Source organism: Aphelocoma coerulescens, chromosome 14, assembly GCF_041296385.1.
Source record: "Aphelocoma coerulescens isolate FSJ_1873_10779 chromosome 14, UR_Acoe_1.0, whole genome shotgun sequence".
Classification (NCBI taxonomy): domain Eukaryota; kingdom Metazoa; phylum Chordata; class Aves; order Passeriformes; family Corvidae; genus Aphelocoma; species Aphelocoma coerulescens.
The window spans coordinates 3630507-3645243 of NC_091028.1; the positions used below are offsets into that span (position 1 = coordinate 3630507).

The following is a 14737-nucleotide window of genomic DNA, read 5'->3' on the forward strand; positions in this document are numbered from 1 at the left end:
TATGGAAAGCAGCTGGCTGTAAGCCCACCTGAATGTACTGCTCCAAGCTCCTGCTGCGTTCAGCTTCCACCTGTTCATAGCTGCAGAAGTGTTTGCTCAGCTCAGCTTTGCAAATCCCAAAGTGGGAAGTGGCCTCTATGGCCTTTCGGATCTCCAGAACAGCCGCCACATCCCTGGGGTTGTACCCGTAACGCTCTGTACACTCATGGAGAAACTTTTCCACCTCATAGTTTTCTTCCTGGACTTTTATCAACCTGGTGAAAGTTTCAGGGAGGCAGGAGATGCCCACAGCCATGTGATCGAGCAGGGAAGGAACTGCAAAGCAAATAAACCATGGGAGTTTAAGCTGTGAAGCAGCAGTTACTGTGCAACACGCTGCAGAAAGACAAACAGATTGTAGATATTCTAGACCAATTAAAAACAGAGCTCAGTCTTCCCTCTTCATTGGTGCAGTTCTCTTTTTTCTTTCTGCCCTACATATCTGTCTCTGAAAAGGCCTGTAAAGAAGAGCAAACTGGTTTACAAGGGCTCACCCTCCCAGGAAAGTGAATTATCGCTGGAAGGCAGTGAGCACTTAACGGTGTTCTCTCTAACACTGGGTCAGCTTAGCTCTGAGTTAATGAGGGAATCCTCTCCTTTTTTCTTGAAGAAGGTCAAGTGAAAATTCTGGGGCAAGAAAATGCTGTAGAGGACACTTTTAATCAAAAATCCACAGCAGAAAGCTGTTGGCCAGATATGGTTTGAACTACCACTTGACAATGCTTTAGACAATTAGTTCAACAAAGCATCTCTGTGTTCAGTGACAGGTCCATCACTGCCCCAAACTGACCCCCCTGTACAGAGTATCCAGAACTGAAGCCCTGTAACCCCTATCCCAGTTGCAGCTGATGAGGGGGCAGCTCTGGCACTGCTCTTCCTGCTCCCTTCCCTTTTACCTGGAGGCTGCTCTACGTTTGCCTCTGGAACAGTTGGGGCAGCTGCCAAGGAAACATGGGATCAGCTGTAATGAGCAGTCAGCTCAGCACAGCTGGAGGGCAGGAGAGGCAGCAGAGACAGGAAGAAGAATTTCTGTTTTACTTCTGTCATAACAGCAATGGAAATGGGCAGGGGCAGCACTAGACCATTTCAGCTGAAGAGCTCAAGGCTCTGGATACATTTGCATTACAGCTGAAAACAGGGTGCTCTGTCAGAAGGGGCAGTACTGATGAACTGCAGTCAAGCTCTAAATATTATAAAAATGTTTCAATTACTGAGGTAAGAGGCCAGCCATTGGATACCACTATTTCAGGCACTTGCATGAGACAAGTTAAATGAGAATTTCCATTCAAGGAGCTCTGAGAGGTTTTCTTTTCTCTTTACAGAAAAGAAAGCCTGGCTGTGACATCATATGGTATTTTAAGTTGTTGAAGGGACTGAAAAACCTGGAGAGGGGTAACAGAGCAGAGGACAGATTGCAGTAATAGTTTAACACGACATGAAATAGAGGCAAGGCCTTGTTACTAACAAAAGCCTAAGTCAGCCATCTGTTTTAAGGCAGGAGAGAAAGCCTTACAAACTCGATTTGTAATGAAAACAGAAGGTTCCTGTTAAGGGGATTTGTTTAAATCAGTTCCTCAGCAGGTGAGTTCACCATCTCTCCTGCTCCAAGCCACTTCTGTGCACTTTAGGCCAAACAGAACTAACCTGGAGAGCTGAGCCTTCCTGGGATGGGGGTACATCTGAGCCTGACCTTCACCTGGCAGGAGTTGACCACGATGTTGTCACTGGGGCTCAGGTTGCGTGTGCTGACAATGCCAGGGGAGTAGTAGCCTCTCATCAGTAAATAATTGGTGTGAGAGGCTTGACGAGGTTTCACTTCGATTCTGCGTTTGCCTCCAGAGCTGTCATCCAAGTCATCATCGTCATCATCATCATCCTCAAGTGCTTCTTTTCCCAAGCTACAGCAAACACAGGTGGTTTGATTTGTTTGTTGGGTTTTTTCCCAAAAGAAGAAAGTGATTCATTACACTGAGCAGAGCAAGGACATGGCACTCCTGCACTCTGGGCTTTAGTTGTGGACAGCTGGGGCAATGTCCACACCAGGCTGATTTAAAGCACTGAGAACACGAACTACAGAAAAGGAAACACACTAAAGATCCCTGGGAAAGGAAACTCTCCCTTTTTTTTGCAAATGTGTTGAAATGAATCCAAAATATCTCAGCTTCCAGTGCTGAAGCTCTTTGGTTCAGTGGATGCTTCATCCTGAGGGATCATCTGTTAGACACTGAGCACGAGGGATGCTGCAGGATGGGGCAGACAGTGTTAATTTTTAAGGGTTAAAAGGAGGAGAGAGAGTTACAGACCAAAGATTCCAATTACTTTAAAAAATAAGAATTAAAAAAACCACCAAACACCAAACTGCAGACATCCTCCAAGTAAAGAAAAGAATAGTAGTAGCAGCCAGGATGGATTTCCCAGAAACAAACTTAGTCAAACCAACACTATTTATTCCAGGACATGACAAGAGCCACTATGGATAAAGCTGAAGGCTCTGAACAACCTGATCTAACTCTGAAGTTGCCTCTGTTTTAAGCAGGTTATGCCAGGGACAATGAAAGGTTCCTTCCAACCTTTTCTAAGATGAGTTAGACCTTAAGTACCTTCTTTTAAAGCATATTTAAAATCAAAAGAGAACACATGATTTAGAAAAAATGATGAGTACACAACTCAAGATGCCCCTACTCAGCAATGGGACCAGTCCAGGGCTCAGTGTATTTTTGTTAATGACCTGGCTGATAAAACAGCTCATTCAGTTTGCACAGCATCACCCAACTGAGGACACTGCAAGTATATGAGAAGCTGGGATTTGCATTCAGAATATCTCCAGCACACTGGAGAGTCAACCTGGAGAAGAGCAGGGAGCAATTTCCTATGACAAATGCATGTTATTTATATTACAGTACCCTGCATCTGTCCCTCCACAGTAACAGGAAACAATTAACCAGATAAAGGAAAAGAAGCTTGTTAGAGTGAGTCACAAGAATCATAAGCTGTACATGGATCTCTGCACTGGGGTGGTTTGGCTGCTTTTTTTTGGCAAAGCCATGGCCCTCAGCATCTTGGGATGGAATAGCAGGTGTTTCACCTATAGGACAGGATGGAATTGGCACAGAGCATGCCACAAGAGCATGGCACTTGTGTTCTGACATCACAGTTCACAAGAAAATAATGAGAAAAACAGAGATCTGGATAACATGAATAAAGTGAAGGAACTGAAGCTGCTCATTTTAAAGAGCAGCATGTTATGGGAGAGGGACCACAATAACAATCTGCAAATAGGTATAAAGCTGCTCTAAAGAGAAAGAGAACAAAGTACTTTCCATGTGGATTCACAATAGGAAGCAGCAGGTTAAATTACTAAGAAATTTTAGTTGCACTTTTAAGAATGCACAGAATGACTGTAAGGAAAAGAGCTCACAGGCTCACACTGCCTGGGGACAGTTTCAGTTTATGCCATTACTGCAGGCTTACAGGAGAATTAAACCCAGGAGCAGACAGTGCACAGAAGCACTGCTGTGGTGAGAGGTTTCACTGATAAAGCTGAAACCTTGTTACCAACCCTCTCAGTCTGTGACATGCCAAGGCACAATGTTGATGAAAATGCTCCTGTAGCACCCAGTGCTCTCCTTTCCACGTCAGCTCTGATGGCACTGAAGTGCCAAGCAATTGAAATGTCACAAGGCAAATGCAGCCCAGGGCTACAATGACAGGCACTAACTTAAGTGCCATTAAGTCTTCAGAGCACCTCCTCAGAAATAAAAATCTAAACAATAGCACAGTAAAAATGCCACAGTGCAGTGCAGGAAGTGCTAATTCCTGTCCAATTTCATCCAAGTTATCCCCACATTGTATTCTCTAATAGAAATAACAGCATTTACCTTTTTATCACTTCATTTTCCACCATAGAGCTGTCCACCACGATGATCTGCTCTGGGATTCTCACATTCACAGCCACCAGTCCCAGGGAGAACAGGGAAAGCATGGCCACACACTGCCCACCAGGGCCATCCATGGGAAATGCCACCATGCCTTCTGATGATGCATTTTCTTCATCTTTAAATGAGAAGTTGTGTGGCTGGTCTGATTTTTCAGCATCCTTGAGCTTCTCCAGGAACTGGAAGGACTCTGTACAAATGGTGCTGGGGAACCGCCACGTAAACACTCTGCACAAAGCCACAAAGAAGCACAAATCCTTCAAAATCTGCTCTTACTGAGAATGAGTTTTACAATTATGGTAGCACAAAGGAGCCAAACAGTTGAAGTTTCATGCTAGAGCTGATGACCAAGTACCTCCCACACCTGCTTTCACAGTCCTTTTACTATTTCCAGACCATTAGGTGTTTATGCACTGTGTAAAGGTCAGGTAGCATACAGCAAATGAAAAGCAAAGGTATCATCTTCTGCTTCACAGGAGTGCTAAAGAAATCTTCCCACCACATCCAGAATTGTGGTGCTGCATCTCCTCCCCTCTCCATGCATCTCTAAAGTCCTGCCCAGCACACCTGGCTCTATTCCCTCACTGCCCTGACTGCTCCCCACATAAGGACTGGCTGACCTGACATCACCATCACCTTCCTCTGCACCCACAGCTTAAAGTTCTTTGCTTGGACACTTCTCATGTGTTGTCACCTCCATGCCATGTTTGAGTAGATTTTTTCCTTTGCTTAAAGCCCAGCAGTGCCCACCCTGCTACCCACCTGTAGTAGCTCTGGGACAGCTGGTAGGACATGGGCACGAAGGGCAGAGCACGGCTCTTCTTCGGCCCCAGCGTGTGGTTCACCCTGCGCCGGTTCACCAGGCTCCTCCTCTGGCACTCCAGGAAAGCCTTGACCAGGATGTCATCCTGGTACTCCTGGTACAGCCGGAATGTCTGCAAGACACCCCTCAGTGAGAGCTCTGCATCCACTGCCAGAGCCACCTGCTCCAGGTCACAGGCCCTCAGTGGATGGGAAGCCACAAGCCAGAATGAAAATCATGCATATAAATTCACTTAACTACTCCTCTGTTCCTTTTATGGCCTTCCAGACTTTCCATGGTAAATGCCAATTAAATTACCTAAATACTACAGAACACTTGATATTCAAAATGGGATCAGGCTCCCACTGGAATTACAGATGTGAAGAATGCTCCTCTGCCACACATTTTGGTAAATTCTTCCCCTCATTTCAGCAAGAACACTTGGTTCTGTGAGCTTGGCTATCGAGGTTCCACTCTTCCTTATGAGCTGTTAAACTCCCTTTGAACTTTGACCTAAAGCATTTGATTGATTGATTGATTGATTGATTATCTCTCTCTGTAGTCCCATATGCTGAAGGAGAGGCCCCCCAACACCAGTGTCAGCTGGGTATTAGGATTGTTTTTGTGATATCTCCTCCAGAACATTCCCACTGCTCGGGTGGGCACTAAAGCATGGTATAGTTTGACCCACTGGAAGTGATGTGGAGCTTATTTCATACGGTTTTATGCCTTCAACCTCCCACCCTCGCATCTTGCAATCTCATCCTCAGAGAGAAAATGAAAAAGTGAAAACCTTCCTACAATTTCTTCCTTCCTATCTATATAATTTGCTAAAAGCAGAATAATCCCCACAGAATGAAACAAATCCAACTTTCTGGGTTTCTTCCATTTGAAAAAGGAATGTGCCAAGGGAGGGAGGAGAAACTTTAGGGTTGTATGACCACATGCAGATATGGCACTTGGGGACATGGTTTAGTGGTGGCATTGGCAGTGCTGGGCTGATGGTTGGACTTGATGATCTTAAAGGTCTTTTCCAACCTAAACAATTCCATGATTCTATGAGCAGTAAAGTTTGGTCCAGACACTGTACCTGGAATGACTGGCAAGATTCCATCTGGTTATCTGAGAGTGCCAGTGTGCTCTGAATCAGATTCTGCAGCACTAGAAAATGAATATCATAAATACTGAAAGAAAAAAAGGAAGAGAAAAACATTTATTCCTGGTGATTTTTGAACATGAGGTACCCATTAAACCAGCACAGAAATCTACAAACTCAAGCACCTGCTTCTGAAATAGAAGCATAAAGGCACAAGATCCTGCAGCTGAGCATCATTCATGTAAAGGAATGTGTTACATTCTCCCTGACCTTCCACCCCGAATTTCTGGATCAGTCCAGATAATCTGACACAAAGCTCTCCCTGATAACATCTCCTCCTCCTAAGATACAACACCCACACAGAAAACGTACACTATTGTCCCAACGATAAGATAATTTTGAGGTCATCTCTGTTATCATTTTATCTACCAAATCTATGTCAGAGGTCCCTACAGTCTTGTCAAAGTGTTCTTCTGTTAATAAATTTATACACTGCAACAAACAGATGAAAACAATGAATTAGGACACTCTTTATACGACTTCCACAGATGGGAGGGGCTGATGTGGCCTGGGAGCCCTAATGAGGAAAATGGTGCTGCTGCTACTCACCTGCTCAGATTATCCTCTTTTGTGCCTTGATCCGTGTCTTCTCCGATTGCCAGCACTCGAAACCTAGGTAAGGGAAGGGAAAGGAGAACACTGGAACCAGCTTTTCTGTGATTTTCTGTGATTTTGCATCAGCCACGAAGCCCAGAGGCTGATGAGCACAACTGCTAACGAGGCAAGTGCTGGACCAGCCCAGGGGACTGTCTGCTCCAGCAGCCCTCAGCACAAGGGTCAGACAGGAAAAGAACTGTCCACATCAATCTCCACTAAAATATCTGTTGACAAGGAGATAAAACAATGGACAGGAGACAGTTCCAGCACTGGAAGGATTTTTCATTTTACTGAGGTTTTGGACTTCTAGTTACCGTCAGCAGCACTTTTGCTGTAATGCACAGCTCTTCCCAAAATAAGAAAAATTACAAAGGTGATAAATTTATTATCATAAAATGGTCTGAGACACAATTTTTCCACACTGCTCTTCAAGTGTTATTCATCATGAAAAAGCTTAACGACCTGGAGCTGGAGAATGCTGTACAAGGCTGAGTGCTCTTCCTTATCAATAGTTTTAGCAGGACTGAGATCATTCATCTGAGCAATCAGCTACAAATTGTGATAGAAAATGGGGCCAGTTAATCTGGAAAATGCTAGATTTCTATTGCAATGGAAAGTTACACCTGAGTAGCAACATCTCTAACACCAAGGTTGAGAGCTTGACAATTTAGGAAAATCTGCTGTAGTGAATTTCTGGTTTAAAACTCTTATTTAGCAATAAGAATGGTTTGAAATCAGCCAAATTGTGCAAAGAACTGAAAATCACATAAATATATTTAGGAAGTGTGGATATAAAAGAAACACTGCTGTTTGTGTTTAGTAAAACTTCTTTTCTTACTAAGGGTACAAGTACAGAGGGTGTAAATCATGCCCAGAGAAGAGACCTGCTCTGAATTGCTGCTCCCTCTCACTGCCTCACCCCATGTGGAGAGTCAAAAGCACCATAATTAAAATACCTGGAAAAGAGTTCCTCCAGAGTGTCAGGAATCTCCAGTTTGGGATTCCCCAGGGTTGAACTGAATTTCTCTTTCAGTCTTTCCACAAACTCTTTAAACTCCTTTGCACAAACCTTAGAAACGAGGAGACAGAAATGTCATCAACCTCAATTTCTTAGAGTGGGAAAAACCCCTCTACTTTTCAAGTGTTCATGGAAATTCTTGTAGAAATAGCTGGGTTTGAATTATGAAGTCAGAAGCAGTCCAACAGCCAAGGGAAGGCAGGGAAAAGCTCTTGCAGTTTGTGTTTGCTGGTTTAGTGAACAGTTGCAGGTTCCATCTGTAATCAGCTCACAGCTACAAGCCAAGCACCATGAACATATGTTCTAAGACAATTTCCTGATTTAACAGCAAGATCTCTTGCTAGAGCTATGTTTAAGCTTCTGCTCAAGCCCTTCAGGCTTTTCCATGTTCTCCATTAAGTCTGTTTGCACAATCATGGCTTGGAGAACACCTGTTACACGAGAGGAATGTTCTCTGGAAACAAGTTTATATTTGCTTCCAAAGACAGACTTTGGGGATGGGGACACATATTTATTTCAGTGATGTCTCATCAATGAACAACTACTCTTCCTTTAAGCAACACGAATCTAACAACAGAACTGATGGGCTTTTCTGACAATGGTATAAATTGTCATTCCTGGATAAAAATGAGCTTGCTGTGACACAGACCCAGTTCTGAAAAAAATCTGAAATTCAAAATGGAATTGTTTGCACTGAAAGTGTAAACAACTTTTCAATTTGAAAGTGTGGTTCATTTAAATGGAAAAAAAAAAAGAGATAAAATCTTTCGGCTGCTCAAATCAAGTCTTATAAAATTTGCTTGCATTCCTGCACTCGTCCACAGAAGCTAAGGCAACACTTCAACACACAACTGGAATAAAAAATTAGAAATTACAAAGCAAGAACGTTTTCTTGCTCAGATAACAAAGTGGCTCAAAGGATAAAAAAAGAATCAGCAGATACAGATGTTTAGTCATGGCTGTTTATAAACAAGCACATTGAAAACACAATGGTTGTTGCACAGGGGGCTGTTTATGTGCCTTTGGAAAGCTGCCCTGTGTCCATTTTGCTCCCAAACCAGCAATGATGCTGCATTCTTACAATGATGCTATTTTTAAAATAGCTAAAGGTTCCAGGGAGAGAAAAGACTTGAAATCACAGTAGTTCTTACAGTGCAAGTACTCAGTAATCCAAACAGCATAAAGTACTCTATGAACTTTTGGAATACTTCCCTCCTACCTGTGGATCTTCATAATTATTTTCTCTATTCATGAAATCATCGATGAGGGCTTTATCTTGGTAAACCTCAGCAAGGCAAACTCTGCAAGAGATTCAATTGAAGGTGTTGCTTAGAGCTGAAATTTTCCCAGTTCAAAACAGATCTGACAGCAGCAGGGTGCAAACAAGATGAAATTTTTAAGTTACATGAAACAAAAGAAATAGGTAGGAGGCCCATGTCCCTTCAGGAGAATTTAGCCTCTATCTAGAACATAGAAAACTTCTTACTTATAATTGAGGTAGGTCTGTGGGTTTCTGACAATGTATCGGGCTCTCCGACCCACAGAATGGGAGGTTTTATCCAGGGACTCCTCGAAGCTGGAGTGCATGAGGTCCCTCACCACCTGCCAGGGCACAAAGGGCCCTTTCACCTGCAGGAGGAACAGAAGGATCTGCAGTTAAACCTCCCTCTCTGTGCACCACGATGCTGAGAGCAGGATGAAGTCGTGGCTGATGAAATGTGTGTGCAGCAGCCAGCAGCTCCTTGCTCTGGGTGTGTTCACACCTTGGCATTGAGCACGTGGCTGGCAATCCTGCACAGCATGAGCAGGCTGTCCTCCTGCACCGTCCAGGTCACGCGCAGCCGCGTCATCCTCAGCAGGGCACTCTGGTCAGCCTTGTCATGGTAGCGCAGCCGTTTGCTTTTGTCTACAGAATCCTCTTCTAACAAATCCAGGGAAACAAAAAAAGACATTTATCTCAGCACTTTGTATTCTGATTAACTCAAAACTTCTATCACAGGCTCAGCACCAGTTCAAGCTCGTAAGAATGAGAGATGAGCAGGGAAGGAAGTTGCAGTCTAGAAAGTGAAATGCAGCAATACCTCTCCCAGGCATGAGAAGACAAACACTTTAATTGGCAAACTTGACAACCCAGAGCATCCTTCCATGAGGAATCTTTAAGCCAGCTATCAAGAGCTGATGATGAGTTGCAGGGAGCTGCTCTGGCACAGACACCATGAGGATTCCCCTGGCCTGTGCAGCCCAGCAGTGCAGCTGTGGCTCACACACAGCTCATGGGCACAGCGTGCTGCTGCTTCTCCCCAGGGCACCTGAGCCTCCTCACTGACAGAGGCAACCCAGAGACATGGCCAGAAAGCTGCCCTGTCACACACCCTCTTTTCCAAAGCAACTTCCAGCAGGCCTAGGCATTGTGAAGAATGCTGCTTTTTCCTGTTTCTTACCTTTCTTTTTCTTCTTTGTCTTCTTTCCAACATCTTTCCTAAGCCTCTTCCTCTTTTGGCTTTTTCCACCTCTCACTCGTTTTGTTCGATCCTGGGTTGGTTCTTTACTTATTTCAATATATTCCTCTTTATGGATAAGTGACTCTGATCCTACCCTTGCTTCTCCCAAAATATTAATTTTGTTACCTAAAATGACACATATTTACAGCAGTGGAGCTTTATAGCAATGACATTCTACAATGTTAAGGTATAAAGACCAAATGACAAATTTCAGCAAATTAGAAGACAGATTTAAATTAAAATTCCCTCTCAGAATTGCTCTTTGTTAGTCCTGTCATTTCATGCCCCTTCTCAGCAGCTCACAGAATAAATTCCTGCATTAATGAGGAATCATCAAGTAATTAAGTCTAGTTTATAGTGCACAAACACAAGGGAACAGAGCTGAGGTTTTACATTCAAACTGAAGCATTTTCTCCTCCTTAGCTCAAACATTAGGCTGGATAACAGTGCTACAAAACATTGGTCCCTCTGGACTTTCTGCAAACTGTACATCAGAAATTACAAAGGATAGAAATTATTGTTCTGTAAGAAGTTATTTACACATCTATTTTACAGCCCCAGAAGTATCCTAGATCATTGTAAGGAGACAGGACCAATCCATGTCATCAATACTAGATTAAAAATTATTGTTCCATATAGCCCCTAATAGGGAATGAAATCATTTATCTGTTTTACTGCCCCAGGAGCATCCCAGATTACTGGAAGGAGACAAGAACAACCCACACCCTTCATGCTGGGTATGACAAAGGCAGGAAGAGCTGTGGCATAGTCTCAGCCCTTACCTCCAGTACTGAGTGGCAGGGGGTGTTTGGTCAGGAAGGTTTGGAGTCTTGCTGTCAGTCCATTTTCAGAAACTGTATTTTCCTAAGACAACACAGCTTTAAAAAAGGTGACATGCAAAAGGGGTGCACTGGTTTTAACAACAATCTACGTTATAACCTGAGTAGTGTCAGAAATAAATTTTCAGTTTAAAGGAAAAGATCCCTGGCTATAACAAAGAACCCACTTGTATCATTACTACCACACATTAGAATGGCTCCAGAGCTTTTCTTAAATCACACTGGAATGACCACTAGACTGTGAAGGTTAGAAATCTCCTCAAGTTTAAAAGCAGTAATTACTGTAAAAGAAATGCTCAAGTCTTTCATTGCTACAGAGACTGAGCAGAATTTGCTGTAAAACAGTATTTTTCCAAAGCATTTTACATTCCAAAGGAACTGCTGAAAAGCACAAAACCAGAATGCAAACACAAATACTGAGTAAATGCCTCCTACAGCATATTCTGCCCATCCTAAATCTGAGCCTGAACCAACTGCAGTGTATCAGGAGTTCTGCCATTCTCTGCTAAACCCATTTCCTTTGTGTGGAGTTCACTGAGGACAGAAGTTGGTCACAGGATGTGGAGAGGTAAACAGAGACTGAAGAACTACTGGAGGATGTGTTACTGCTCAACAGTGAGGTGACTGAACAGCAGACAGAATTAAGAGTGAAATGATCCTGCCTGAGGGGAATAAATTAGCAACTCTAATTTTATATCCACTGATAGGCTCTGATTTGTCCAGTGCTTAGGGGAGAGTAATTACAGGCAGTTCTGTGAAAGTGCCTGTTCAATGCCTGGTAATGGTGAAAAAGCAAAGGAGATGTATGGAATTCGTAGGGAAGTAAAGCAACACTAAGCAGCTATAAAAATCTGTGTTTGGCCACAGCCTTAAAGCACTGTCAAGATTGTATTTCCACCTTAAAAATCATAGAGTAGAACTACCACAGGTTAAAATACAGGCAACAAGAATGATTAAAGACAGGACAGTTCCATGCTGGGAATAGTAGATGTCAGTCTTAAGAAAAGGATATGAATATGAGAAACATGGGAGATGTCTACAAAAATCAAGTGAAACAGCAAGAATGACGGAGAATGTATTTTTCACAGCTTTCCCTTAGTCCTACAATTATTGGGGAGCTTCAGGCATCAAAAGGAAGTGGTTGCACATGACAGGAATTTGAAACACTGTCACAGGAGGCTGGGGACAGTAAAGACTTACATGTGCTCAAAAACCAGACAAATTAATGCTAAAAGAAAAAAGCTATTACTGCTTTGAAACATCAGCCCCAGATTTAGAATAGCCTTGAGCCAAAATTGCAGACAGCTGGGAGAGTATCCTGAGGGAATATCCCTTGCTCTTACAACCTTCCATCAGAGACAGGACATTAGCCAGAATTCTGATTTGCAAACGTTGGGCTCCCTATTTTTATTTTTTTTTCCTTTGTATTTCCTCATTCTGGATGTTTTGCTTTTTGTCTGACAACTTCTACATTCCAGAAAGGCAAGAGGTACTACTGAGTAGTGTGAACTTCTTGCTCAATGAAGTATTTGTCCTTTGGTTGAATGTACAAACAAATTTATTGTCAAATTCCGTTTTCAAATAAAATTTATATCCAATTCTTTCATTCACCTCAGCACCAAGATTTGTGAACATATGGCACTCATTTCTTTCCAGTGATGCAAACCCTTACTGAAAGCATGCCAACAGTAAGAATTTGGTGTCACTATATCAACCTTAAGAACATTAAAATTTGGAGAAGTCACTACAGTGTAAAAATTTTAAAATACCCACCTTCCTGGTCTTATTGATGATGTAGCTTGTCCAGATCCAATTGCGTTTCAGATGCCCATAAAAGCTGGAATCCAGACCTGCAGCTCCCAGCCCATCTCCAGGGATGGATCCATCATCAACCACCTCTCTGCTGCCTCTACCAGCAAGAGGAACAAAACCCACAGTAATTATTTTGTACACATGCATTCTCAGTGCTCTTAACCGGTGTGTGTGCAACATGCAGAACTCTCCCCTTGCCCTCCCAGTTTAGGGGGTAACATTACACCATCAGTTACATCCCAAAACTGTTTCTTGACCTCAAAGATGTTGCAGTCATCTCCAGCCTAACTGCAAGTAAACACCAGATATCCAATTTAAAAGATCTACTGCCACACCAAGAGACTGTATGCAGAAGTTCAAGCAAGGATCAGTGGAATTGGGTCCCTCAACTCCACTATTTTTTTTAAGATAACTTGATATATCTACCTGCAACATGGAACTAACTGAAAATACCTTTAAACAGACTGTTTATTGAAACAGAACAGAATATTGGCAGAGCTAAACCACAGTGCACAACACAATATAAAAAATTTAGCTGGGTTTCTGCATGGCTGTCACAGGTTGTGAGTGTACAATCCTCCCAGGTATTCTGGGTGTGAACAGGCAGAAGATTAAATGCTCCAGAGATCCCCTCATATTACAGTGCACACAAACACCACATTACAAATTAACCTGCAACCAATTACAGCCAAGCACAGCACAAAGGGACAAGACTCAGAATGTGGCACTGGGGAGCTACTGAAGCTACTTGAGATACCCTGATATAACGCATAGGGGCAGAGAACCTCTGTTATTGCTGGCATTCACTGTACTTGGGAAGCATTCCCTTCCTCTCAAGTTTGCTTTCCTCAGGACTCCTGCAACACCCATCTGTACTGTTCTGAAAGGAAATCCCAACCTGTTTATCCCATCCCTCCAGCACCACAACCTGCCTGGCAGACAAGTTACTGGGAACATGAAACAGAACTACATCCCCTGTGAATCACTTCACCTCTAACTCCACAGAACACCCAGCTGAGATGCTTGAGTCTTAAGTGCTGTTGCTATTGAGTCACATCCTCAACACCTGAACAGTTAATTTTGCCTGCCCTACTCAAGAAGCCAAGCAGGGGCCAAGGTGACCTACGTGGTGTATTCCAGCATGGCACACTTTCGTTCCAGGTTGTGTTTGTTCACTGCTGACTCCTGCTCCTTTTCCACATCCACAGCAGTCTCCTCCCCTGGAAGGTTGCTCCTCTTTGTCCGAGGACAGCGGACAACTCCTGGACAGACAAAGGGGTTTCACTCTCAGCATGACAACTCAGAGTTCAACTTATCTTCAATCCACCCTGCTCTGGCAAACTACTGCTCCCAAACAGTATGTACTAGTTTGAAAACAGTACTGCCATTTTTACCTCTTCTCAACACAACATGCTTGCTTCTCACAGAGAAGGGCTACTATCAATTTTGATACTTCCAACAGGGCAGCAGTGCTTTGCCATGAACACAAGTGGATCACACCTTCATAGAATTATATGGACATTGCTCCCAACATTTTTTTTTGTGATGCACAGGACAACATTCCAAAACAGTACAAGTGACAAAACAAAGCCTGACTCAAGTTTTAGGAAGGGAAGAGGAATTGTGGTGTGCTCAGAAGGGGCACTGAGGGTGCTCAGGAGGTACAACTGTGCCATACCCAGGGGTGTGTTCAGGCAGACACACTGCAGATCAAACCAGAAGTTCTCCACGTCCTGCAGGGTGTTGAGGACGTACCAGCGCCGCTCAAAGGGGCGGCTGCTCTGGGCCAGGTTGTAGTGCAGGTCACAGATGGTGGTGTCCACAATCACAGCATTTCTCTTCATGTACACAAACACCTGTGAGACACAGCACAGCTCAGGCTGTAAACATCACTGAAATTGCCTCATCAGCAGGACACACCAGCTGGTTTAGAACTGCAAAGTTTCTGTCTTTGCCGTTCCTAGCCACCGCTCTGATAGAGGCCACACCCATTCCCACACTATTGCACTGTATTCCCAAATTCTCTTGACAGCAATCC

General features: G+C 43.5%; 1 protein-coding gene across 4 annotated transcripts in view; it reads right to left on the minus strand.

Moving 5' to 3' along the window:
• Positions 1–14737, minus strand: part of GTF3C1 (general transcription factor IIIC subunit 1) — a 38435-nt gene that overhangs the window by 5313 nt on the left and 18385 nt on the right. For all 4 annotated transcript variants that reach the window (XM_069029620.1, XM_069029619.1, XM_069029621.1 and 1 more), the window contains 15 exons: positions 14378–14555; positions 13826–13961; positions 12661–12796; positions 10831–10912; positions 9989–10174; positions 9311–9468; positions 9034–9176; positions 8767–8848; positions 7486–7598; positions 6482–6544; positions 5867–5960; positions 4737–4909; positions 3918–4202; positions 1684–1937; positions 29–315 (listed from right to left, as the gene is read on the minus strand). In XM_069029620.1, the coding sequence (XP_068885721.1) occupies positions 29–315; positions 1684–1937; positions 3918–4202; positions 4737–4909; positions 5867–5960; positions 6482–6544; positions 7486–7598; positions 8767–8848; positions 9034–9176; positions 9311–9468; positions 9989–10174; positions 10831–10912; positions 12661–12796; positions 13826–13961; positions 14378–14555 (2370 nt within the window). The remainder of the gene's footprint in view (positions 1–28; positions 316–1683; positions 1938–3917; positions 4203–4736; positions 4910–5866; positions 5961–6481; positions 6545–7485; positions 7599–8766; positions 8849–9033; positions 9177–9310; positions 9469–9988; positions 10175–10830; positions 10913–12660; positions 12797–13825; positions 13962–14377; positions 14556–14737) is intronic.